Source organism: Apteryx rowi, unplaced genomic scaffold, assembly GCF_003343035.1.
Source record: "Apteryx rowi isolate R43461 unplaced genomic scaffold, aptRow1 scaffold_0, whole genome shotgun sequence".
Lineage (NCBI taxonomy): Eukaryota > Metazoa > Chordata > Aves > Apterygiformes > Apterygidae > Apteryx > Apteryx rowi.
In genome coordinates this window covers 6,950,295-6,977,764 of record NW_020447195.1, presented here as the reverse complement: position 1 = coordinate 6,977,764, position 27,470 = coordinate 6,950,295, and the positions used below count along the sequence as shown (strand labels likewise).

Sequence of the window (27,470 nt, the reverse complement as noted above, 5' to 3'; positions counted from 1 at the left end):
TAAGACAAAATAATTTAACCATATAAAGAGAAAAATCAATGTAAAAACAATCCATAGCTATATCATTTTTGTTCAGCTGTACCATTCTGAACAAAATGGTATTTTAGGTACTGTATCTCAGTCAACAAAATATGCAGTTTACAGGGCCTTGCAATCCACCATTGTCAATGCCATTCATGCTTCTTAATCTCTTAACCCAGAACTAATACCCGTGTTTGCTGAGCTCTGAATACAGAGCTTCCTAAATTAAGCTGTTATTTCACCACATCCTCTCAGTCTATGGTATATGGAACTAAAACTGAAGTTAATGGAAGTCTATCTTAACGTATAGTAAAAGAATGGGCCAGTTCACTGTATTTCTCGGTTACAGACTAAATCTGATGACAACTCAAAAAATTAGGGAAAGTGTGCAATATTAATCTATTATCTGTGCTATAAAATCTCAGCATTTGGTAAATGAGAAGTAAAGTAGGAGATTAAAAATTCATAATTCCTTAAACTAATATTCCTGGATTTTTTTTTCCATTAATTTTTGATATCAGCTGTTGTAATGCTACTGAAAATTCCATGGTCAGGAGTAATATTGTAACATTTTTAGAAAGGGAAAGATATCCTTCATGGCTTATCCTGTATTCTGAAAGAATAGAATTTTTTCCTAACATTTTTTTCCACATTAGAATTAGGAATTGGTATATTATTTTGATTTGATTTTTGTTTTCTCTAACAATAAATTTACAAACATAATTTGAGGCTAAACGTGAAGCTGTCTGTATGGACAACTGCAAGAGTTACCACCCTTTGTAACAAATCTGAAAATACAGAAATTACATGGGACTTAGTGCTTGGGTTTACCTCTGTTAGCTGTTTCATCATCTTTTTTTATACACATGTATTTTTCTAATATGGTCATGTATTATACTAGATCTCTTTGTGGGTAAGATCTACATAAGCTTACCTGTGTAGGATTAAAGTAAAAGCAATTCTGAATGCAGGTTAATCCATAAAACCCTATGTATGATTTGCAGTACAAAAACTGGTAGAAATTTAAGTACAAAACTTGAATACAATGTAGAAGGGGAGTGGTTTAAATGTTTATCAATTTAATCAAGCAAGTGAATATATTTGGTCAAATTAAACTTTATCTAATTGTTTATTCACATAGAAACCTGTGAATTTTAGATTTTGTGGCACAAAACTTAAAAAAAAAAGTAAGAAAAGAAAACAAGCTATGTCATATAGCGTCTTCCCTTTGATAAAATAGCATAATTGCAATTAAGATTACAGCAAAAATGAAAAATTCAAGGTTAATTTCTTGGAGCACAATCTGATGAATATAACAAGAAAATCCTTGTCAGAAATTTTACTACAAGGAAATATTAATAGCTAACATCCATAATCTCCAACAGAACTAAAGAATTAAATACTTGAGTAGATCTTGGCATAAAAGACACAAAACACAAAGCAAGGCATGCCTGTGTAATTGGTCACAAAGAAGCATTAACATTTGTGCAACATGGAAAAAGATCAGCATTTTTGCAGACTCTTCCAGTATCACAGACACTTAGGGAACATATCTTTCCCTTAATGCCAGTGTATCACTCCCAGTACTGATGGCAGTGACTACGAAAAAGAGGAGAGGAGAATACATAGAGGAGAATACATCCATACTTTTCCAGGAAATCTTAGCTTATATATTGAAGAAGCTGTTGCTATAGTATTGTTGTTAGTAAATAAATACACTACAGCYTTTTAATAAAAACACTAGCAGCTAGCACTTGTGGGCTTTCTGTAAGACTGCTAGGAGAGTTAACAATACTGGAAACCCCTCATAAATCCAGGTTTACCATTTGCATTTAAATGGGAGAAGCCAGCTCCCGCTTTGCTTCAAATAAGCTTAAAAAAAAAAGTCTGAGTCCTTGAAATAAAGGACTCTCCTCAGAAGAGAATGCTGCCTAATGCACTGAGGAATGGCTTTTCTGATCTAAAGGTGCTTTAGAAATGTAGATCAAATTTCCATGGCATTTCCTTCTGTAATGGACCATCATTCGAGCATCTTAGCAGCCTATTTGCTATATTTCTATAACAAGCCTATCTTCATCATCACTGCTAGTGTCATCATATTCAACTCTGGTTTGCTTCCTCATCATCTCTAAACCTCTCTTTTTGTATGTCTTGGAAGGTGTTGCAGAATAAGTCTTGAACTCAGGGAACCTGAGAGTAATTGAGGGCTCTTTAGAGGCAGCAGTATTTGTTTGTGGCCTTCCATAGTTATCTGACTGCAGGGAGGTTSCATTCTTGTCCGTATTTCCAGGAAGGACTTTTTGAGAAAAGTTTGCCCGCTCTGTGTATTCTATACTGGRTAAGTTAGCCTTTGTGTTTGGCTCAAGAAGAGACCCTGCTTTTGATCCCAGTGTATGGGAACATCCAGGTTGGGAACTGGCAGTTGAGTTTTCTTTTGGAGATGAAAATCTAATTTCTTCAGTTGGACATTTCTCCCTTCCTGAGGCCTGGATCACCAGGTCTGCTGCACCAAATCTTCGACTCTCTGTCTCTATATTTATTATGTTTCCCTGGGTTGTTTCTGGACATAAGGAAAGACGATCAGTAGTCTCTGAGCTTGTGCTGTCAGTCTGGCCATCTGTGCCTGTATTTGGAGAATCAGAAGGACAAGACCAAAAAGAAGATGCCATTGAGTCAGTCGGAACATTTGGCTGTGACTCCCCTGGAACTGATCGCTGAAGCACGAGTGGTTGTGTCACTGAACAGCAAATTTCTACGTCATTGCTGACTTGCTGCATGGCAGTATTAACTGTGGATGAAAAGGAATGAGCTGTCACAGATATTTCCAAAGGAGGTGTAATGTTCTGAAAAGAGAAGTTTGTTCTTGTATGTTCCCTGATTTGCCCAGAAATGTCCTGCAGAAATTATGGGGGAAAAAAGAAGTTTACATTTAAAAATTTCAATCTAGAGCAATTCCATGCTTTGCAAAAAGAATAATTAGGTTGACTATATCAGTATAAGACATTTACCTCTGCTATAATTCATATCACGTGAATAATAAGGCATATCCTTTATTTATACAACTGTGATTATATTTGCACTCCTTTTCATTACTGCAAACCAAGCTATTTATCCCTTTTTTGATGAGGAAAACCTTTTTTTTCCCCAGTGTGTTTGGGGATATAATAGGGATATATTTTTTTCTTTTATTCTCTTTTTTGGTTAGGTGATCATGCTAGTAATTTATGAATGACAGGAGTTTCCATCTGCATTCTTATTTTATCATCCAAGACATAAAAATATGTATGTATATATGTTCTTTTCATTAAGATATACTTAWGTGTATATAAATATATATATAAATATATATATATATAGCAAAGATGTATATGCAATGTTGGCGAAGAGTTTGGGATGAGTGTGCAAGCAATATGGCAGTATCCAAGATGCTGAGACACATTTATGAAATACAATTACTTTGTAAAGAACATCTTAAGGGCTGGGTTCCTAAATATGATACTGCTTCTGTTACACAACGAACCACTGCTTGTGCTACATAAGAACCTAAGAGCCATCTAGCTCAGTAGCTTTTTTCTCCACRCGTGGCTGGTGTAAGTCTAGAGAAAAGTTGAACAGGATAAGCAGGGAATACTTTTCCCAGAAGCTGTGCTGAGACTGCATACAAAAGCCTTGTTTGCAGCGTGTGCAGACACATCTAAGGCCCAGCTATCAGTAGCATTGAAACTACAGTACCACAGGCTTCCACAAAGGGGCTAAAGAAGCCCTGCTGCGATGCTGAGTGTGTATTCGTAGCTGAAGCCCACGCTTACACTGCTACATGGCCATTCATATCCTCCTTTCCTTGTTTCAGCCTAACTGGCTCTGTCTCAGTGTGCTATCTGCTGCATCTCCTGGCACCTCCAACAGCCGCGCCAACCTGTCCTCTGAAAGCAAGCGTAGCAAATAGCCATTTCAAATCACAGAAGTTCAGCTGTTTTTTTAAAAAAGCAAATTCTAACATCAGTAAGTTTTCATTATATTTTAGCCCCCAAAATACCTTTAAAACATTTTTAAACAAAATCTGTGTTACAGAAAAAGTAGATAAAACTTCAGATTTAAAACAGCTGAGTATAACTGAAGTTGTAATTAGCAATTTTTTTTGGTAATAAGCAGTCATGCACGAATTAAGGTAGAATACCTACTTTTTTATCCATTTTGTCTTTTTGCTTAACATGGGTTAGATTTTCAGTATGGGAAAATATTCCTGAGTTATTCTTTCCTTCTTTCTTCCTTCTRCAAAGTGGCTTGTCTGAGGTGGAACAAGATGCCTCTTTTTGCTGGTGTAGGAAATTTCCTATTGAAAAGAAGTTTGGAGAAACTTTTACTGTCCTGTTTATTCCACTGATATGCTAGAACTTACTAAGCTTCTCATCATATCACTTAACTAATTTCAATGTATTTATTATTATTTATTATTTCATGTACATTTCTCTTTTAAACCTGATGTACAGGCAGAAGGGCCACTGTAGTTGAATGGTGTGATCCTGAGACAGTGCGCGGTGTTTGTGCAAAAGGAATTCGTATAATGTCCTGTTCCTCTTCCTCTGTATTTGCACAACAACAGCTACGGAGATGCAAGAGAGCAACATTCATGTAAACGTGGTTGGTGTGATCAGCAATACAGAATGTGTGCTCGGTGACTGCTGGCTCTTTCAAATTACTGACTTTTGACTTGCGGCTTTACACAAATGCAGAGTAAGTGACAAGAGCGTGAACGATGGGTGAGAAAGTGTAGAGCTTTCTCCAGAGAAAGTGTGTTGTGACAGTGCCCCTTATAAGTACTTGAAGTAAAGGGGAGGTGACAATGCTGGAATATAATTCTCATGTCTAACTACTTTTAAAGTGAATACTTACCTTGTAACTTTGATTGAGGAGAATGACACTTCTTATATTGATTAAATTTACAGGGTTGTGATGCGTAGCCCTTTTTCAAAACATCCAGTGTTTTATGTGGAAAACACTGTTGCTTGCTTAGTCGGTTCATTTTCAACTGAGCGTATCCATGTACGTGCCTCCTTCTGTACCTGTGTTGCAAACAGCATTGCTCTCAGTGAAAAGGTAAACAAATACGGGCTATTTAAAAGCAGCCAGAGTAGAATAATACCACGGCATCAAGCAAATTTAAGTCTAACAGGAATTTACTACTAGGAAGGAGATCTTAATTTATGTATACTCAAAAAAATCAGGATGCTGGGCAACAGGGACCCACAATCATTTTATTAAAGCTTTTCCTCAGTAGGGTTTAGTAAATCCTGTATCCTTTTCTCTTAGGGAAAATAAAGGATTCAGGAATACCAGATCCAGAGACCTTTTTCCTATAGTTGGAATTTTAAAGCGACATACTCACAAACGTTTGAATTATATCAGGATCACCTGTACAAGACTGCATAGGTTGTTGGCTCTTTTGCTTTTTTTATTTCACTTCTGTGCTACCTTTTCATCACTAATAAACAACATAAATATTTCAGTTTCTTAGAGAACTCACACTGCAAAATCCAACTGTTTTGTTTTTTTCTCTAGCTAGATCTTTCAGTTAGTCTTAACGATTCAGAACAGAGGATAAGTTAAGTGATGTGGGATCAAATTTCCAGACTAAAGCATATTGGAAAGTCCCATTTCTGTATGAGTAGAATCAATYCCTTTACAGAGTAATAAGTAAATCTAAAAGGACATGCTTAGTTAGGTGTTCTGTGTATTAGAAACATACATTACATTTAATGATTAACAGTTTGGCCACTTAGCTACCTAAATGCATGATCGGGGCTTTATGGTTCCTGTACCTATGTGATACAGCCAAATGTATCAATCTCGAGACCCACAGAAAAAAAACAAAAGTCCCAGAAGAATATCACTAGACTATTTGGATAACACAGACCCAAATCTTCTATTTTTGTTCTTCTGATCCTTCAAAACTGCAGCGTTACTTGCCAAACTAGACGCTGTGATTAAGTTACTGCTACTGATTTGTTCACAAGGGAGTAATTCTGTCTGGCTTTGGTCATGAAATAAGAGGGATGTCTGCATACAATATATGTTTCTTATTAAAACAATTCATCAGACATTCTGCTACCTCTCACTCTTGAAAGATTAAAGGCTAAGTCTTTCACTGATATGAACTCCCATTAAAGTCAGAGGAACTGTGCTGACTGATGCAATGGACTTTTGATAGTTTTATACTCAAATTCTTCCTGCTTTTTATTTAAACTGAATGATCCTTTAAACTGAGGCTGCTTTTGTTAGTGTTACAACTTGATATTTATTCTTCTGTATTCTCTGGTGAATACATGTTCAAGATACATATCTGCTGAGGACAAAATGGTCTTGCATGTTGCCTTTCACTGTAATGGGAATAAAAATTGCAGTATTTTGGATCCCTTCAAACCCAAGCAAATACTGATAATTTTGACAGAAAAGAATCATTTCTAAGGCATAGTGAGAGTCAACTGACCAGTCATCTTTCTTTGGTATTTGTCTGTTTTGCTTAGAAAAGTCTATTACTGATAGTAAACAGTATATTGATATTTTTGATAATTTACCTTTATAGAACTGCTACAATATAGGAATAGCTGTCTCTGAGAGATTTATTTTTCTCTCAGGTTCGACCAGGTTGAATTGTGGGGATGCCTTTTTATTTTCTGTGGATTTTATTATACCTRTTGTAGCAAAATGGTATCTCTATCCAGTGAAGCTGAAAACTATATTCCTTACCATTTGGGGGTGACTTTAATTTTTTTCTGTTTGTGGCTCCTCTTGAGTTTATTTGTTGTGATTTTTTCCCTTTTGCAAACTATTGTTTTCTTCTTTTGCTCTGAAATATTTGCAAGAGCACCACCAGGAGCTGCTGAGCTTAACTGTTGAGAATATTGAAAAAATTGAAAGCACAGGAAAATCCTGAATTACATTAATTGAGATAAAGGAAATCTATACTATTGTTAAAAAGCAAAGCTCCTGAGCTAGTCTGAATTTTTCCTAGAATTTGTGTTAGTTTTTCTAATCACTCTGTCCATCTGTTATTATAAAATCAAATTAAAACAACTCGCTGCTTTTGCATATCTGTTCAGAATTACTATGTGTACCGTTGTATTCTTTTTGCTATATAGAAAGTAAGCTTACTCTTACAAAGCTATTCTAGGATCTGTACAGATAGACTAGTCTAGCTTCATTTAACATAAAAAAGAAAAGCTTCTAAGCTTTAGAAACACTTTACAGAGTTTAATGCAATTTGTTTTTGATGACTTTTCAGTCTATCTTTATGAAGGATTTTCATTATTGCTTCAAATCTTAAAAAAAAAGAAAAAAGAAAAAGAATAGCTCTGATACATAGCTCTGATACATAGTCTGTCTTTGACTTTGAATATCTCCAAGTATAATAGATACTTGATCTCAGCTGTCTCCAAAGTTCTATTCTAATGCAAATACTAATTTTAAATGAAAGCAGTGAAATAAATATGCTGTTACAGAAGACTACAAAAAATACCCCAGGGGGAAAATTTAAGAAACAGAAATTACACTTTTCTAGCTAAATAGTATTCCTACTCCAATTCTCAAGCAAAAGAAACTTAAATACTCCCACAAAAGTATGTACAGCTCATGCACCGAATGACCGGATAACTAGTCTTATAAAGACGTAACATGTAAACTCTGTACCCACAAATGCCTGTATATGGCCAAGAATTTATTTTTGATAATTAGCTCATATTTTTGTAATAAAAGTTTTTTTTTCAGACAATTATACCATCTTCAGAAAGTGAACAAGATTAATAATGTTACCTCCTGCATCTGTTGTCCTTTAGAAAAGGATGAAACCAGTGTTTTTAAATTCCTGTTTGTTAAGCCATAGGCCACAGTCTTGCTAATATTTTTCATTTTGAAAAAAGAAATATCATATTTTGATAATGTGCATTCATTGCTAGATTCCTTGTCACAGATGTGCATGGAGGAATAAGCAGAGTCTGCATTCCCTTTCTGCTCAGCGGGCAGAGGAAGGCTTCTTGTTAAACAACACCAAGTCAATCGAGGTTCGGCATCTAGTGATGGGAAGGTGCTCTTTGTGCTCGATACTGTTAAACTTCCAGAGCAGCAAGTCAAACGACTGTGGGGAAGTGCTGGGAATTCTTTGCAGTGAGTAGTGAGAGTGTGGCAATAAAAAGTGCCAAAAGAATGGCAAAAATAAGTAGAGTTGTCTGTTGAGCTCTGAGAATGCTCCATATCCTGCAGTGCTGGTGAAATGTCCTTAAGAATGCACGGACTTCCATCTGTGCCCCAGCCCAGGATTGTTTGCTCCGGGGTCTTGCTAGAAGCTGCCCTTTGGCCTGATGTCATCACCAAAGAGTTGCTGCCTGAGCAAAGGTGATGTAAAACCCTCTTTTCTTCTTTGATATCCGCTGATATGAAAAAACTACTCGTATACATAGAAGTAAAGCATATTTTCTTCTTTGGGGACTGTGCAGAAGTAGTTACACTCATCCACTTGTCTTCAGTTTGCCTTTGATAATTTAATTTATTTTTGTTGTATTTGTTTTTCCAAGCATCTTTTATCATTTCCTTCTGCCTGAAGTTCTGGTTATGAAAGGTGTTCTCTACTGTGGTTAAGATACTTGTGGTTTCTGAGTTGACTGGTGAACRAAATGCCGGAGTTTTCCAGTTTGCATGTACGTTCCATCGTAGCTCTCCTCTGCTGGCCTTTTGTCTCACTTCAAATTTTACAGGGGACCAAAGCACATCATTAGAGTCAGAACTGAGTGATCTGCTGCTGGAAGAGCAGGGCGGGCTGGTTAAGGTGTCCRTCACAGACACAGATGGTGTCATCTTCTGTTCTGATCTAAGCAGAAGTGACAGATCTGAGGATCTCTTGTCTTGTGGCAATTTAAGGATATATTTTGGAGAAAAAGCATTTTTCTGTGGGACTGGAGTTAACTGACCAGATTGCAGATGATGAATTTTGGCAGATATGTCAACAACATTGTCATTGAAAAGTGGTATTATTCCTTTTGTTTTCACAAGATGTGTTTTGACATCTTTATCTGTTGCATTGTGCAAGGCTAAAGAATTGCAATCACTTCCCTTTAACTCAGGCCCCAGAAATCCCACAGATGAAGCTGTTGAGATCCCTGCTGAATGTGAAAGGTCACCGTCACTACAATTAACAGCTTTTGTGGGGAGTCTGGTTGTTTTCRTACATTCCACACTCTCAGCACCTCCAGATGTGCTTAACATTTGCTCTTCTGCATTACCTGAGAGTTTCGTTGGTGCTGTGGAAAGACACTGAGCGATACTGCAGGAGACTCCCTCTGTTTCATCTACTGCGTTCTTTCCGCTGCTGGGCCTGGAACAGGACTTTAAAATAATGTTTTCTTTCCTTTCCACTTCAACTTTCAGCTTTTTTCTTTCTGATGGTAAGTTCTGAGATTTCCCTGAGGCTTCTCGATTGCTGTTGCAATGGACCCCCAGGGACGTCAGGGCATGTTGGCCACTTTCCTTATTCCTGCGATGCTTTCCATAATTGTTTGAAGTACTTTTACACTCTGATTCCAATGGACTGGATTCATTCCCAGATTCTTTTGAATTGTCCCAATTGCTACTCTGTACTGGCAAGCAGTCATCATTCATTACGCTGGTGTTCGGTTGACACAGTGCATTTTGAAGCCTGAGCTCACAACTGCTTCGCGCTTGTGATGTGTTGTTGCCACCTGTGTTTTTATCTGTGTCACTGCCACTGAGRTCTTGGGAAGTTTTGCTCATTCCTGTATGTGCAGCAGCATTTACTGAATGTGATGTTTCCATTACGTAGGTTAAATTGTCTGCAGTTTCCTCTGAGGACACAGTCTGTAGAACGTGATTACCATTAGGACAGGTTTCTGATTTAACAGTGTTTAAATCTGCTGTCACAGGGGAGGAAAGACTGTCACTTAAAGAGCTCCTGCCATCTCTTTCCTGGGTAATTTCAGTACCACTGACTGATTCCTTTGAATCAGGAGTGAAGCCTGTAGTATCTGTAATCTTATTCCCCCTTTGTTTCATTTTCCTGGCGTTTTGACTGCTTTTCATCTTTTGGTAGATTTTCTTAAATGTTTCATCTCCATACATTTGCCATTTTTCTTCAGAGAACATCTTTAATTTCCTTTGATTTTGTTTCTTATTTTTAGCACTTACTGCTTCTCCTCCAGCCCCAAGCTTTTTACTCCCTTGCAGCTCCTCAGAGGGAGAAGGGCAATCAACTGCGTTACTCAGCGGCAGATCATCCACTGCTGTTTGTCTGACGAGTGCTCGGGGATGGCTGGTAGGAAAATCCAGGGAATTTGCAGCAAGATTGTTGCTAGGCAACAAACCCGAAGTGCTTGTACTTACAGACTGCTTAGTAAGAGAAAGGGGGTTTGGGCAACCCGCCTTGTCATGTACCGTTCTGGTGCCCTCCACAAACGGCAGAGAGTTGCTTCTGGTAACGGGCACAGCAGAATCTACTGTTGTGGAGAACTGGGTGGGCACTGAATGAAAAAACAACGGCTTGCATTTTTCTAGGGGTGCAAAGGTAGATTTTGCTGAGCAAAGGGAAACGTTCTTTCTCCTATTTACATCAAAAGTTTTGATGTCAAAATGGAAGGAGTCTTTGTATGTATAAGGCATTGGCAGATCAATGCTTCCCTGTTTAGAAAGGACGGTTTTTCTGGGCCTAACATTATCTAACTGGGTATCATCCACCACACTCTTGTTATGAGAAATGAGTTTTGAGATGTGTTCTTCCAGCCTCTTTTTCTCTAGCATCAAGGCTGTAGCTTTCTCAGCTGAATCTAGCTTTGCACTGCTTCCGGCTGTGCACCTTAAGCTGCTGAAGGCAGTTTCATTTTCCAGTTCAGTGCTGTGTTCATAGAGACTATGCAACGGGCTGGATGATGGCATCTGTTGTTCTGTACTATCAGAGCGTGACAGATACCCTGAGTCAGTGCTCTCACACTTCTTTAGCTTGCAGTCAAATGGCTTGTAATCCCACTGCTTGTCCGAATAGGTTGCTTGCTGCCTTTGCAACTGCATGTGCTTACTGGCAGCTGGGGTCCTTTGCTCTTGTATCTTCTTTCGCTGGGGCTGACCACATTGCAGAGCGACTGGAGATGGTAAAGATTCTTTTTCAGGAACCTCCTGATTAATCTTTGAACTGAAGGACTGATTAGTTCTTATTTGATTTTCTGAAGCAAATGATGAATCGCTTGTTGCTGGCAGTGAAAGGTCATTAAAAAGTTTCTTAGTGTCTTTTACAACACTCGTCTCTGAATTTACATGTTTAATCTGCACCCCCTCATCTTCACGGGCACTACTGTGTAGTTTGGTGCCTTCATGTGATGTGACACTCTCCGTTGCTTTCTCATTTTGCTCCAATATGCCACTGTTGTCAGAGTCTGAGGGTAGTCTGGTATTGTTGACATGGGTTTGCGTTCGTCGGTGTTTATACAAATTACTTTGAGTTTTAAATGCAATACCACAAGTGGTGCATGGAAAGGGCCTCTCTCCTGTGTGAGAGCGAATATGTTTCTCAAGGACACTTGGCTTCAAACAATCTCGTCCACAGTGTTTACAGATGTATTTCCCAGCATTTTTTGATTTTCCTGGGTTTCCAATAGATGCATTAGCACAAGAATTTGGTGACAATAACACTGGTAAAGTGCTCACTATGTTTAATGTTAGAGTTTGCCCAAGCTGTTTTTGAAAAACCGATTGAGGCTGATCTGACCTTTCTGAAGGAACAAGTGGATTCAGGATTAGAGGTATGTTACTGCTGTCTAGATTTACACAGCTTCTGCCAGTCACTGCCTGACTGTTTGGCTGAAAGCACGCTGGCTGGACAGGCTGGTAGAGCGGTATGGTAAGGGCCTTCAGATACACAGGCTGGGCCAGCGCTTGCTCCCGCTGAGGGGTCCCACTGCTGTGACCGAGACCCGAAGAACCCTGGGCAGGCTCAAGAGAGGAGGCTGGAACTGGCTGATCTGCTAGTGCAGCTGTGAAACAGGAAGGCTTCTGTGCCTCCATTTCAAAGATGATTTACCACATATTCATGTATCTGTAGGGGGGAAAAAAAACAGGCAATAATCTTTAGATAGCTAAATAAAATAAATGGGGTTTTTTTTTATTACTGTGTATAAATAAGCCAACCACTGGACTGGGAAAGGTAGCAAGCACTTAAGAGTATCACAGTCTTATATACTTGCATTATACAGAAAATGATTACTTCATTCTCCAATTGCATTGATTAATCTTTCATTTCTTAGCTAGGAATTAAACAGTTTAGTATAGTGTAAAGAATGTTAAAGAATGCACTTAAAATCTATTATAAGTACCCACAGAAATAAATCTGAGTATCAAATTTGCAAATGGAAGGTGCTATAAAAACAGCAAATATATTTGTTCTATTGCTCTTGGCACCCCACAAATAATACAGTTTTAATTTTCTGGAACCATATTCACATGACATATTTATACTGTGTTCTTGTAATTTAATCCAGAAAGCACAGCATTTTGAAAAAATTAAGTGGTACTTAATTTAGCATTTAACACAGATTGGACACAAGAATAATTCACTGTCTAAAAATCCTGTAGTCTTGGAAAGTTAAAATTTAAGGGATTAATCAGATTTATTGCTGTTAACATACAAACATGGAACAGTTCAGGTTAGAAGTACAGTCAGCTCTGTGGTCAGATGAGGTTGCTCAGGATTTTATCCTGTCTGGTTTTGAAAAAAGTCAAGGATAAAGACTGCACAACCAGTCTGGGCAACCTGCTGCAAACGCACAACATTATACATGGCTGCATAAAATCTGTGTCCGGGTTTAAGTAAGCTCAGGCTGAACACTGCCACAACTGATGTAAAGTGACTATGTGGAAACAAAAGGAAACTAATGTCCTGTTTTACCAGTGAGATTTATGTCAATATGTACAAAGTAGAACAGGTGGTATCATAACAAAATAGTAGGATAATTTAAAGCCGTCTTTTGTATTTTAGCCCAAATTTATTTTGTCTAATTAAAGGGAATACTATGGCATACTGTTTATTTTTAGATATTTTCAATCCCAGCTTGAAACTTTTTGTAGATGCAGTTTTTGGAAGAAGTGAAGCCATTCTTCTGAGAATCTGTCCAAACATATTCAGGTTTGGTGCTGGTCCAGACTACTTTTTATTTTAACATAACTTTAGCTACTCTTTTTTTTTTTCTTAGAAACAAACTCAGAAACTATCAAAATAAGATAGTTGAAAATTATTTTTGAAAGATGATAGAGACATCCGCATAATCTCCTGTAATTATAGTTTGTGTGAAAATTAGAAGGCAATCTGTGAATGATTATTCAAATTTTTATTCAGCTATATTCACAACTCTGTATCTACTGGCTGTTAAGAATAATACCCTGTTCTTGTGCAAATGGTCGCAAAAAGCAGATTTGAACTAACGTAATCAGTGGCTAAATGTGAAATCTGCAATTTGCTGCCTTACTGCATAATCAGTGGTGGTGTTTCTGTTCCCTTCTTGGATCATTTTAACCGTTACTGGAAAGAGTAAACACGTTCCTCAGAAGTGCTGGACTAGYGCCACGTGACACACACCCTATGGAGATTCTGTTACCATTATTTAAAGTAATATCTCTGCTGTACATAGTTCCTGAAGAAATTTGTGGAAAAAAATTAAGAGAATTTTGCAGATAATTCATATAAAGGAGAAATGGCAATCTCAGTGAAATTATTTGTTTTTAAACATTCATCAGTTATTGCTGAAGCAGCTGACAAGGCAAAGATCCAAGAGAAGTTCAGTTACTTCTTAACTGAAAATGGTAAGTGTCTCGCTCACATGTCACATGAAAAAATGGGGAAGCTGTGGAAATAACTTTTTATTAATGATAGAAGGAAGTGGGTTAAGGTTAATGGGTTATGTGCTCAGTAATAAATTTAATTAATATCTTAATCAATAGACTACGAATTTGGGTTGTTTTCATATTAAATATATGCACCACTGAAAGATAAAGCAAACCTCATGGTTAATGCTCTTCTGCAAATGAAAAGGTTTTGCATATTAGGATATTGCCTTTAATCGCACTGTAAAGGGCCTATAATCCCACGGTAAAGGATGGTTTAAATTACGTTTTCCCTATGTGTAGCTCACAAAACAACTGTAAATACTTGTCTCCTTGAGCAAAGAAAAGACAATGTACCTAATGCCTGGTACATTTTACTCCACACTCCCAGCCCTGCACCACTTCTGGAAGCTGCGTCACTGGCTGGTAACTCATGTTTCACAGCCATGGCTCCTTCCAGTTCCGCCCTCATCTAACTGATTTGCTTACACACAAAGTGGAAAAGAGGAGGGAAAAATAGCAGTGCAGCCCCTCGGACCTTCCTTCTGGTCATGAGCAAGCACATTGGATTCTCTCCGTGCAGGAAGTGCAAAACCAGACCTGCTGATGATCCACTGAAGTAACAGAGAAGTTTGCCACCAACTGCAATGAGCTCTGGGTTAGACCATTTATGAAACAAGTATCACTGCCTCATGGGGTTCTCTTTCTTCACTCAAACATCTTAATTAATTGTAATAAAAATCCCAGAAAACACAACCTGCAAAATGAACAGATCCACACATAATATTTTGCCTCTTCCCTTCTTTCTCATGGATTTTATAAATTAAACTCAGTTATCAAGCATGGATTTTTTCTTGTCCACTTTACAGAGATTTTCGCATGGAACAATGACTCAGTGGCTTTATAGTATAGGTATTGACTATATGGATAAAAGAATGTTAAAAGAATATGGCTTATAAAAGGAATTAAGTCATTATCCTTACTGTGCAATGTGATTAGCACTACAGGATTAAAGTGGATTTCTCTAGTTTGCAAAATGAGACTATGGACATTTCAAGCCCATTTAAGCTGTTTTTTAAACCATTCAGTCACCTTTATATAGCAATTTAGCTACTGTAAATTTGACCGATGATAGGTAAATACTATAACAGGAGCACTAGAAATACCAGGTATTGTACAGATGTAAAGCATAATATTTGCAGAAAAACACATGTAATTAATAGCATGCGTAATTTATCTGCACAGCGCAGATAAATTACTTGCAATAAAAACAGGAGTAAGTGATAAGACATGAGACAATGGTACTCATAAAGTAAGCATGCTGTTGTTTTTCCAAAGATGTGAAAATAACTAAAAGTTGCAGAAAAAAGATATGTTCAGGAGATAAGATGCAAAGAGGGTAAGGGAATACCCTTATGTAGCTAAAGCATCTGACAACTAAACCACGACAGACCAAACAGATCACAGGGAAGAAAAGGAATTTGAGCTCCCCTCCTTCCTCTGGAGAAGTGCAGAAATGAGTAATGACATTTCGATTACGATAAGCCTGCTCCAGTGTCRCAAAGCACGTTCCCTCTTTGAACATCCACTGGCTATGTGTAGCTGATGGATACTTCAAGGCCAGCCTGTAAGTTAGTAAGACTTGTCATGGACAGATGTTTTTAATATGAATCCTGTTGCTCCAAAGTACCAGAATATCTGTGTAATTTCACATACGCCGTTAAGATTTCTGGGGCCCAAAATACAGTACAATCCTGAGAATAGTTTCAGTGCTCTGTAATGTTCCATATGGAAAAATCAGGATTTTTTCATGTTAATGACAAGCTAATGGCTACAGAAAATTTAAAGGAAATTTTAGCTAATGCTAAACAATTAAGCTAAACTACGATACACAAGTTTCATAACTTTTAATATTTTAATAATATATTTCTACCAGCTGTGGTAGAAATAGTAGTTTGGTAGGTAGTTTGCTCCTTTTCACAGCAAGTGATACTCTGCCGTGAAACATACTTTCTTTATAAGTGAATCTTCTGTGCTGTGTATTCTAATGTGGTGAATAAGATCATACTTTTCACACCTATAGTTTCTATACAGGAAAAGCCACTATATTTCTTTACACATTGACAAAAATAGCTTATCTCAAATTAGTTCTACCCCAAGGCTAATTCTGGATAGTCCTGGCCTAAAACAGAAAATCTTCCTGTGTTGATTATCCCCTAAGTTCTGTTACTATCTCCCACATGATGTTCTGAGCTCAGTTTGCTTTGGAGTAACTTGTAGCATTGAACTACTAGTGGAAAACTTGATCCTACTTAGACAAGGAAAGTTTTCTAATAAACAAAACTAAAAGTAGGATTTGGCCTGTCCAGAATTTTTTCAGTGAGTTTCTTAAGTTATTAGAAAGTTATCATAAATGGTCAATAAAATTCCATTTAAATGCAATTATTTTGTCCCTCATTTGAATTATACTTTCAGGTACACAGCACAGGTAAGTCTGTGTAACACGGTAAAGTCAGTGTAGTAGTTTTAGATGACAAATCAACATAACAGAACCTGTCTTATTCTGTTAACCAGTATAAGCAATACAATTTAAATCTAATGTGTTCCCCTTTCCTGTATAAATTTATTCTTAATTACACATGTATTTTATAAAGCTTACTTCATTTTATCAGCACTGTGATAAGAATCTCTTATACTACCAAAAGATTTCTTTTTCTTCTGTATGCCACATGTAAATACACTATTAACTGTCCATCATTATTACTAAAAACATTAAATGAACATGTAACAACAAATTTCCTGTGCTTATATATAACTTTTTTGACACCACTGTGAAGAGCATGATAGTCTTTAAGTAGATGCAGTGCTCGATCCCCTTGTTTTACATGTCTAGACACAATACAGTTAGTTTATTTTTGTAACCATACAGAAGCAGCTTTTTGACATTCTGTACATAAATAATGTACTATATTGTACTAGAAATCTTTGCCTTTTTTAAAAGCTTTTAGTGATTCCTACCTCAAATATAATACTGTAGAGCATACAGAAGAGGGATTCTCTTTTGTCTATAAATAATTTCAGTTTACGTACCTTTTATTGATCCAACCATTTCAGTAAAAGAAGTCTCATTTCTGTCAATACCTGCTGCAAGCAGAGAGAGAAACGAGGGCAAAGACTTAAAAGATCAGAAGTAGGAAGTTGTTTTTCTTTTTTACCTTGTGTCATAGTAACAACCTTCAGAAAACAGGAAGAGGTAAAACTGAAGAAAATGAGGCAGCGTTTCAATTTCTTCTTACCATTTATCATTATTCATCTAGCAACCTATAAACAGAATCAGCTGTCTTTGAAATGTAGGCATTTTGTACACTGCCTTATCAATTGCATCATTCAGTGAAATATACTGAAGTGGTACAGTGGTAGAAATATTCTCTTTACACCCCTAAAGGTAATTTGCTTGTAACTTTATAAAATGCATAGTAAAAACAGCTCTTAAAACATGTTGGAAAAGAAAACAATGGAGGAGGGAAGACACTTGCTAGATATGAAATGCTAAACTTTTCCAGAGTGGGTATAATCCAGCAGTTTCTAATGGTGCCTCGCATTGGGGTGGAAAGCAGTAACCAGGAGGCAAAATGCTTCAACAATGCTAGAGAAAAGTGTTTAGGTCATTCTTAACATACCTCCCCCAAATTTGTGAAAAACTRTAGGGAAAACTGGATAAGACACTGTCAAGAGACGTGAAAAGATCATTTGAAGAGTTTAGACCATGTGAGTTGACTTCATAAAGCTTCCTCAAACAAAAAGCTAGCACAGCCCGGATGTTCCTGTTACGGGACAGCTGCTCTTTATGCATTCCTCTGTTAGAATATTCACTGAAATGTCTATCCCCTACGCTGCTATTACACTGAGTAAATCCTAAACTGGAATGTGCAAGATTCATTCCTCATAATTTTACAAAATCAGCATATCTGGCATGTAAAAATTCCTTAGGAACACTGTATTTTGGAAAATGTATCTTTTAATCTGGTTAACATCATGTGTGCTACTGATCTGTATCACAAATGCCAAAATTCTATCACTTACCACAATGAGCATCTGCCCAAGTCAGATAACTAGAGCCTGCATCTGCTGTCGTAAACTGGATACTGGCGAAACTGTAATACTTTGGATTATTTGTACAATATCCACTTTACTGGGGGTCCTTTCCTTTAGTAATTAAGATGATTGACTAATGTTAGAGGTGTAAATGGATTTTAGTTCTACGCAGCTTTACTGATCTTGGATTGCTTTCAATTTATTTCTGGACCCTATTTTAATAGGCCTCTAATTTTGGAGACAGAGAAATATTTCTGTCTTCTCATTCTTCCTATCTTTCTAGCCTGTCATTTAGTTACTGAGGGGAAATAAGCTCTTAGCAGGGCCAAGTATTGTAGCTTAAGACCTTTCTAGTTTCTATCATACACTGAAACGTTCCTAACAATAGTTAAAGGTACTGCACACACCTAAAATTAGTGAATCTAGAAAACAGCTTGCCGTTGTGAACTGCTTGCAATGACTCACGCTTCTGGTTCACAGACTCGTCCTGTCCATGTGGATAAAAGTAACTACAGGCAGCAACTAGTTTCAGCTCTCCTGGGAGACAATTACGTAGAGGAATGGATTCTCCCGTATAAGACTGTGCTACGGTCAACAAACTAATGGAGTTATAGATACACGTCTTATAACAGGAAAACAGAATAACTGACACTAAACAGAAGTGATCCAAAGACATGATTATGGGCATTTTATAGAACCAGTCAAAATTAGTTTCTCTACACTTTTATCACGTATCTTAATACAATTATATTTTATTCCACTTTGAGACTATTATTTGAAGTTACAATGAGCCTACTTAAAAAGGACACTTACTTTAAACAGTACTGATAATTCCAGCAATATGCTGGAACTGCTAACAACTCTGAAACATATATGAGCTTTTAAAATTCATCGTTTAGAACACCGTCAGTAGCATATTAAATTGTAAATGCTAAAATTGCAAACTTCTTATCCCGAGGGGCTTAAAATAATAAATAAAGCGAGTTAAAACTAAAGCAAGTGATTGAATTGATTTTTTCCACCATCACACAGGTTTCAGGGCTTAGCTGAGTTTTCTGAAGCTTGATCTGAAATTCCTAAATCCTAAATGAGTCTGGAATCAGGCTCATGCCACAGAATGTTATGATTCCTCCCATTTATAGAGGTGAATAGATTACTGGAATGACTACAAGTAATTTGCACTGTACACTTAATAAAGAGGACCAGTATTATACTGCATTAGTTCTGTTTAAAATTAAGTGATTTTTGTTTTTTGTTTTAAACCAATCCATTTTTAGGTGTCACTTCCTAAGCTAGCATCTCTATGGAAGATTACTCACATTCATTCCTGTTCAAAACATCATCCTGCTGGGAAAAAAACAATTAACTTCAGTTGGCCCAAGATCCAGCATAATAGCTATTTTATCTATGTATAAACCTCCTATCAGGTAGTATAGAGTAGGGAATAGGTGGTGCTAATGAACTCACTACACACTTAATTCAGGACTTAATCAGGATTTGTAGAGATCAAGCCCACATACTGTTAGCATGCATTTCCAGATGCCAAGAACCTGCAGAAAGGGCTCCTTCCCAGGTATCTAAAACCCAGTATCCTTTTCCTGTACTTTTCAGAGACTTYTTAGAGTCAAAAATGTGATCAAGTAAAAGTACAGCAATAAGCATGCTTCCTATACTAGTAAGCTAATATATTTCAAAAATCCTGTCAACTACATGTTTTAAAGTAGTTTACAAACTTAAATGGAGAGAAAGTATCCTGTGAGATTGTTAACTATAATTTTTCATATGAGGAAAATGATGCTGAGACCAGCACTCAGGATCTTACTGTCAGCAGAAGACAGAGATGCTGGAAATGTCATTCCCAGTTGCCAGTCTACCACTGAGTGCTAGCACAGGGCGCCCAGTGCTTATGAAGAAGACCCCTTTGACTGACTAAATGATACTTCTATGTAAATATAATAAAGTAATTGTGAACTGTAGGGCCAGAAATAAATTTCATACAGGTACTTCAAACGCTACCTGTTCAATGGAAAGGAAAATGTTTAAGAGTATAATTATGGAGGTTTCTAGGCTTCAGTTCAAACTAGCAAATGGACCTGATACATACTCTGATTAGCCCAGAAATGACTGTTAGTCTTGTTTTATTTTAAAACTATTTCTGCCTTTGCTCTTTTCTCAGTTTGACTTCGTATCTTGAAACGTCTCATAACAGAAGTACTGACTTCACATTTTCACTTGTTGTTAAGGCATCTGATCTTAGAAGACTGCAAGTTCTGCCAGCAGTGTGCAGACTTCTCATAACTTTATTACCAAAGCTGGGAGCTTCAGTCCCCTGCAGGATCAGGATGAAATTGGGTAATTCCCTAATTTTCCAAAACCCTAATAGTCTTTCAATGATAACATTTCTTGCTCAAATCCTGACTTTGGAAAATTTTGCTACTTGTGAAATCATTGTTCCTGAAGGTTTGCTCTGCTTCATCTTACAGAAGTACAAAGCATCTAGAAAACAAGCTTATCAATCAGACTTTGAAATTCTGGCACCGGATCCTGTGGACAAATATTTTTGATATTACACTTCCACCATTGTTGTGTTACATCAGTAAATTATTTTGTTTATTTTTGTAAACACTTTACCAGAATATTAGGAATATGATAGGACAAATTAATATAATATCCCGTATAAAATGTAGCAGCTGATCTTAATGATCTCTAGAAGCTTTCATTCATTCCAAAACACCACCAGCTGTGTTTTGATTGTTGTTAAATATACACTGTTTTGTATCTTTTTGATTATCCTTTTCTTGAATATCTGTAAGTGAAAATATCCAAAAGGCTTAACATCAGTAAGAATCCTGTTAGCTAAAGTATATCCTAGTGTACAAGTACAACATTGCTTTGGCCCTTTTGATGTCTTCATGCTATTTGTATAGGAGATTATTTCCTATTCTACTTCTTATACTGCTACTCTTCTCAGCTCCAGTCTTAAGAAATGCTTTCTGGTTGATTCTATGTCTTTATTTTAAATTTACATCTCTTCTTTCTAAAGAGATATGTATCTAACCCATCTGTTATTTCTGTAACACTGTTAGCAGCTTCGCAATGACAAAAATAGAATTGTTAATGCTTACAAAATCTAAAAACCTCAAAGGATTTCCATTCTTTTGTCCTTTCATCAAACTCGCTCCTGTGCATTCCCCTTGTTAGGAAAGAGTTAACAACCTCCAGCCAGCAGTCTATAATCAACAGGTTGTGCTAACAGAAAAATAATAAACCTAATCCATCTTTTAAAGTTTAGGAGGTTGGACTAAATGATGAAAAAATACTGATTAAAGCCCTTTTAAAAATAGAAGTGGGGCTGCTATCAAAATGCTATGTATTTTAGGAAAAAATCCCTCTCATTCCTAATTGAAATACCATTACATTAAAATAATTATAACTTAATAATCTATCTCTTACTATCTCTAATTTAATTATATCTCTGTCTACATAAAATGATAAAATATTTGCTAACCTTTAGGTGGCCAATTCACAGGCAGGTGGAAAGGTTCAGGTCTCTCTGGAATAGCGTTGAAACAAAAGAAGCATCCTGTTTTCTTTTTTCAATGTCTTTCTCTTTTCTTTTTAAGCAATTGAAAACTGAAGGGTGGGTGGTGGGGTGTGTGCAAAGAGGAGAGGGGGTGAAGTCAGCCCACACTTGGTGTGGGAAGAGTTTTAATGGCCGTTGCTGGTAATATGGTTTGCCTGCTACAGTGTCTGCACTACTGCAGCTCTGTGTGGGCGTAAAGAAATGACACGACTGGGTTTCAAACCATTACACTGAAGATTTGCAAACAGTTAAAAGAAAAAAAACAAACCCATCAGGCACCAATGAAAAATGATTACTTTTTTTTTCTTCTCTGTTTTTCAAAAGTTTTTTTTTTTTAATCTTAATAAATGTAATCCACTCAGATTTCCTCCTGGGCCTCTAAAATAAACAATGTAAATTAAGTATTTAGGAAGGTTCTTGATTTTATTTAGAATGAACATTTTGTTACAATTTTTTCTGCATTTTTAAAAATTAACCTACATGGGCCCATATTCCAAAAGGCACCCAGATTTCCACAGTAAAACTCTTTAAAGGGTGCCTACATTTCTGTGTTTGAGCATGCTAAATGGCTACTCAAATCTTGGTAGTGCAGAGCAGAATGGTACCATAGCCATGGCAGCCACTCTGCAGCCAGCCAGGTAGGAAATCTTAGGACATGACTATTCCCTTAATATTCCACAAAACATAGCCCAGAAAAAAAGGGATGTTCTGGTGATCCGTTTTTATTCAATAGTCTAACAATGCATCAAGCTTACTGATTCAACTCCAAATGAGACAGAAAACAGATCTGAATGTCTGTTGTAACTACTGGATATAAAGCAGGTCAACAGGAATGAGACAGAGGGACTGTTCTCTGTAATACTGAGGGGGAGGAGGGGAAAATGCTATTTGAGCTAAAATATTATGGCTGGCACTACAGAAAGTGAATATAAATGCATATGAATAGGGGAGGCGGGGTGAGTTTTTTGTCAGACAAGTTATAACACTTCTCAAATATCTTTTTGACCAAAAAGGGAGACACAGAACAGTTTTTGAAAGGAGCTGGAAACTTCAGGGAACMTTTTTGACTTGGCCACTTGGTGATAGTAAGGGACTGGCACTTGTTAACTGCGTATCTTCATATACATATGAGAGAAGACATCCAACTTCAAAAAAATCCCAAATCAGCAGAATTCAGTGTGTGAGTAAAAACAGCGAGATTAGACTTGAGGATTTCAGACTATTAAACCCAACTTTTAACAAAGAATATCATAAAGATAGTTAAACAATTAATCACACTACGGTGAATGAAAAGAGATCTTCGCTTGTCTAAAACAGTGTGAAAAGAGAGATTACTGCCAGTACAGGCTGACCGGGTTTTGAGTGCGGGCTAGGTACTAGCCACAGAAGAAACTTAAATTCTTCTTTCTCGTATAAGCTAATGGTTGAAGTCAGCTTCAGGGAAATTTTGCTAGAGAAATGTCTGTGGCTTTAGTCAGGACAGAAAAGTGCATGATTAGAGAGAAAAGTATGGCTCCCAGCAGAGTTAGTTACATTAATGCAGACTTTATGAGTGCAGTCGTACAACATGATGCATACTGCAAACTGAAATTACTTAATTCAGTAAAACTGATAATTTTCCTTGTATTGTAATTTTGTGTGGGTATAGAAGTAAAAACAGATTTAATCCTTTTGATTACTATTTCTTTCTCTAAACTCTAAATTAATCTTCATGCACTTTCTACTCAGTGAACACTGTGCATTATTAATGAGTAGTGTCATTTGAATCTTCTATTATAACTCATTTTTAAAAAACACAAAGAATTACAGTTTGAACCCAGTTTGAAAAGCATAGTAGCAAGATATATAGCCTGAGACAATATCTTTGAAAGATACTTGTTGCTCTTTTTGTCTCAGGATCTCATGGACACTGTGGTAGTATAATTTGTCGTTTTTCCAAGCTGCTACAGCAGTCATCATTTCTGCCACGATATTGGCCACTTTGCATTTTTTGAAGTGACATCTGAAACCTAATGTCCAAACGCATCTAACCCTTCTCTGGGGACTAATCCGCATAAAGAATTCTGAGATAATATTGTTATTGGTTAATTATGACAAGTAGCAATGTTTGTTTTGTAGATGTAGACAGCCAAACCCACTGCTAAGCTGTGCAGAAGTCAGAAACAATGATTATAGTTTTTTACTATTTTTCCCTCCCCCCTCCCCAAATCCCAAGAAATTAAACACTGACAGTTGCGAAGAATGTTAAGATACAAAGTACAGACCTAAGGACTGTTACATTTAAACGTACAGAAATTATGGTTGCCTATACAACTTTCATTTGACCAAAGATGCATTTGCACTATGCTATTTAACGTAATATTTTTCCCCACAGAACACAGCTCTGTAAGTTTACAGAATCACTTAAAGCAAGYATCTAAAATTTGGAAGAATTTGAATATAACAGAAGATAAACAAAGTGGGAAGAATGAAGGCATTCGAGTAAACTAGACAGCCARATATCACCCTTATATCAGTACTGTGTAATAGCTACTAAGATTCATATGGCACTTTTGTGCATTTTGCTTAGACAGCAAGAACAACCATCCTAAAGAGGAGCGTAACCCTCGCATATTGGTCAGGCCATAGCAAAAAGAAAAAAGAAAAGACCAAGATAAAAAAACTTAAAGACAAAAATGTGCTGGAACAGCAAAAGGGAGACACACTGCTTCATTAGAGGCAAATGTGGGTCTACTTGCCAAAGAAAAGCCAGTACAAGGAAAAAAAAAACCCACAAAGCTAAAGTAATAGATCCCATAGGGAAAAGAGTCAAGTGCTGCTGAGAAAGTGCAATCACAAAAATGAGAAGGTTCAGCTGGTTACACATACATCCTAAGCATTTCACTGAGAACAGAATTCTGGTCTAAAGTGCTCGGGTGTTTTTTACACCCCAACAGTGGAGTTCTGCATGTAGACACTCACCCAAAGAAGAAAAAAAATATATATATGCTAGCTATAGCCTCAAAGCAACTCCCATTAAAGTCCACAGGTATTTTCCCCAAATTTAGCTTTAATGCATTTTAGGTAAGGCTCTAAATATATAGGCTGAATCATCGTACCAGATTGATTTGGGTTTTTTTTTATTTTTTTATTTTTTTATTATTATTATTTCAGCATAAGCAGGTCTGGTGAAGGACTGTTTTATGGCTTACTTCACAAGGATAGTCCATGACTCAAGAAAAAAACTTAAAGACAACTGTGAGAAAAAGCAGATGGTTGAGTCTAGCTTTGCTGGTAAGGTACTGGGAGATAGGGTGGTAATGAAGAAYGCTCCAATTACTCCTCCTTGCTCAAGTCATTCTTTTGCTGACAGTTGAAAGGGAAAAAAATGGAGGACCCTATGCTGCCTCTTCTACAAATAAACATTTCTCAGGAGAGGTAGGAAAGGTATTTCCAGATCATTTAGACTGCTGGAGTAATAAGTTATGGTATTTTCAGGGATATCACACTCTAGAAAATACCATAAATATGAGTAATTACAATTACAATGCACTTAAATGTGATAAAGACAAAAATACAGCTTTTAGAGGAACAGTTGCTTTAACTCAAAAAGTCAGCCAGGCAATTAGTCTTTTACACATACACAAACTAGAGTACACAGTCATACTAATTTTTTTCCATGTTTCTTATTTGTCATAGAAAAACAGGTAACTTCTGATAATATTCAGAAATCTTCTAAAATCCACCATATAAATGCACTTCACAGGAAATGAGACTAAATTTTGAGAGGGTCATTCATCACTCGAATCAAGCTGCAGATCAATGTCAAAAACAGTAATATGAAACATCAATACCTAGAACTGTAGAAACACAGCATTCCCATCACCGGGACCCCACGCCTGTACAAGTCACATAGGTAAACCCATCGAAAGCTTCATGATCATGTTCCACACCATTCAGCCAACTCAACTATATCTTTATTTTCTCCACAAGCTTTTATGCTGTTGTGTTTTTTCTCAACATGTTGTCAAGGAAACCCTACATYTTTATAGCTTAGTATCCAGCTCTTTATTGCTATAGACACAAAACAATTTAAGATTTTGAACTGATGTACTTTGACTATGAAGTGATGCTCTCAATACCAAAAGCTGGACAGATTCAAAGGAAGACATCTTTTTGAAGATTCATTTCTTCCAAAATACCTATAGGGAATTTGCGAATTTACTCTTCTATTTATTAATTTCATTAAATTATTTTAAAATATCATTGTTCTATTATGCTGTATGCTAGCCACTGAAGAATAGCCCTGTAATCTTACTGAAGTGCTCTTGTTTACCTGTATYACAATACCTCCCTTATTTTGTTGTCTACAATTTTAGGTTCCTTTGATAAAAATATTTTTGGATTGTGTGAAAAGCTGCCAGCTAAATTCTGAGTGATAATAATTAAGTCAATAAAGTCACACACTCCATGTCTTCTTTCCTGTGTCATAATCATACCTAATATTTATAATTTTTTCATCTGGACAAGAGGAACTACATCTGCACAGACTTTATGATGAATTCCAGGGAAGAACTACTGTTCTCCAGGCAACACCTGGGCATCAAATAGCAGCATCAACTCTGTCCATAGTTAGCTTTCTTTAGAGTGTATTAGACACATCCGCATTGCAAAGCACCTAGCGCRATCTCTGAGTTGGGACCTCTTAGGTCTTGTGCCTGTTGTCTGAGAAGTTCTTTCAGCACACTATATACAACACTCATCCACTCCACATGTGCCACAAGAGCATTCCAGTCCTCATCACAGGCTTTTACATGCCATTTTTATTCTTATCCTCTTGAAGATAATCAGTAGAACACATCAGAATGCCTCATGCTACTGGCTAATTTCAATATCAGAAATRTGAAGTGGTCATGCGAAAAGAGTACTTGTAGCTTCTTGGCAGAATATTTTGACCTATTAATACCTTTCCTAGTGAAATACTTTATTGCACTGGACTTCTTTTTCAGTTGTATCTGATGGTAAAAGGTATTTCTGTTATTCTCTCCTTTGGGTTTCATGGAGCTATGCTTTTATCTGTTGTCACGGAAACACCAGTTTTCCCCCCCTTGCTCATTAATGTCTGCATTTTTGTTTCCATAGCTACAAAGGAATCTTGGTATTTTAAAATAGCAGTAATTGGACTACCATGACTTTTTTGTAATTTATTGGCACCGTTAATGGCTCTGATTTTCAAAAGCAGACATGAAAACTGTATCAGCTGTTTTTCAGCTATTAATGTTTGATATCCTCTTGCCCTCAAATACTATGTACATGTTGAAAAGATTCTTCAACATCTAACCACTCACTTCACCCCAACTCAGACTCTACACGTGGCACTCCATTTTATGCCATTGAGTACTTACAGAAATGGGCAATCTGATGTTATATTTAAATGCAGCTTTCTGACCATAATAAAGTGTAYGCAAAACTGTGGACATAATTTTCCATGTTCTTTTTTCTGTTACAAGTTACTAAAGAGTCCTTAAATAAGCACAATGAAATGTGACAGTAGAGTTTTAATTGACGTTTCCATGACCATGTCTGTATTGAATTAGCATCTGTTTGGCATTAACTGAATTTCCAAATACCTGTTCCAAAATGCCTTCATCTTGACTCAAAATATGAGCTGAAATTACTGTAAATAGTCTCCTTTTTAGTTGTATTGGTTTTAAGTTCAGATGGGAGGCTGTGCAGAAGTTCTGTTGCAAATCTGCTCGGTGTTAAACCCATCAATTAAGGTATTACTGCTACTTGGTAAGCTTGACTGCAGATGAATAATTTGCAGGGACTTTTACAGCCAAAYGTCTAGCACACTCAGGATACAGGAACATGGAATAAAGCACAAAGAATCCTTCTCCTCTGCAACATCTGTACAGGAATC

The 27,470-nt window shown here is 36.8% G+C and overlaps 1 protein-coding gene across 1 annotated transcript; it reads right to left on the bottom strand.

Moving 5' to 3' along the window:
- On the bottom strand, positions 1–21,504 carry ZNF831 (zinc finger protein 831). The gene is made up of 7 exons (XM_026057580.1): positions 21,494–21,504; positions 16,981–17,034; positions 7,831–12,109; positions 6,769–6,911; positions 4,915–5,084; positions 4,203–4,354; positions 1–2,915 (listed from the first exon to the last, which is right to left on the bottom strand). The coding sequence occupies exons 3-7, from the start codon at positions 12,076–12,078 to the stop codon at positions 2,070–2,072; spliced, it is 5,559 nt and encodes a 1,852-aa protein (XP_025913365.1). The 5' UTR covers positions 12,079–12,109; positions 16,981–17,034; positions 21,494–21,504; the 3' UTR covers positions 1–2,069.
- Positions 21,505–27,470: the final 5,966 nt, after the last annotated feature.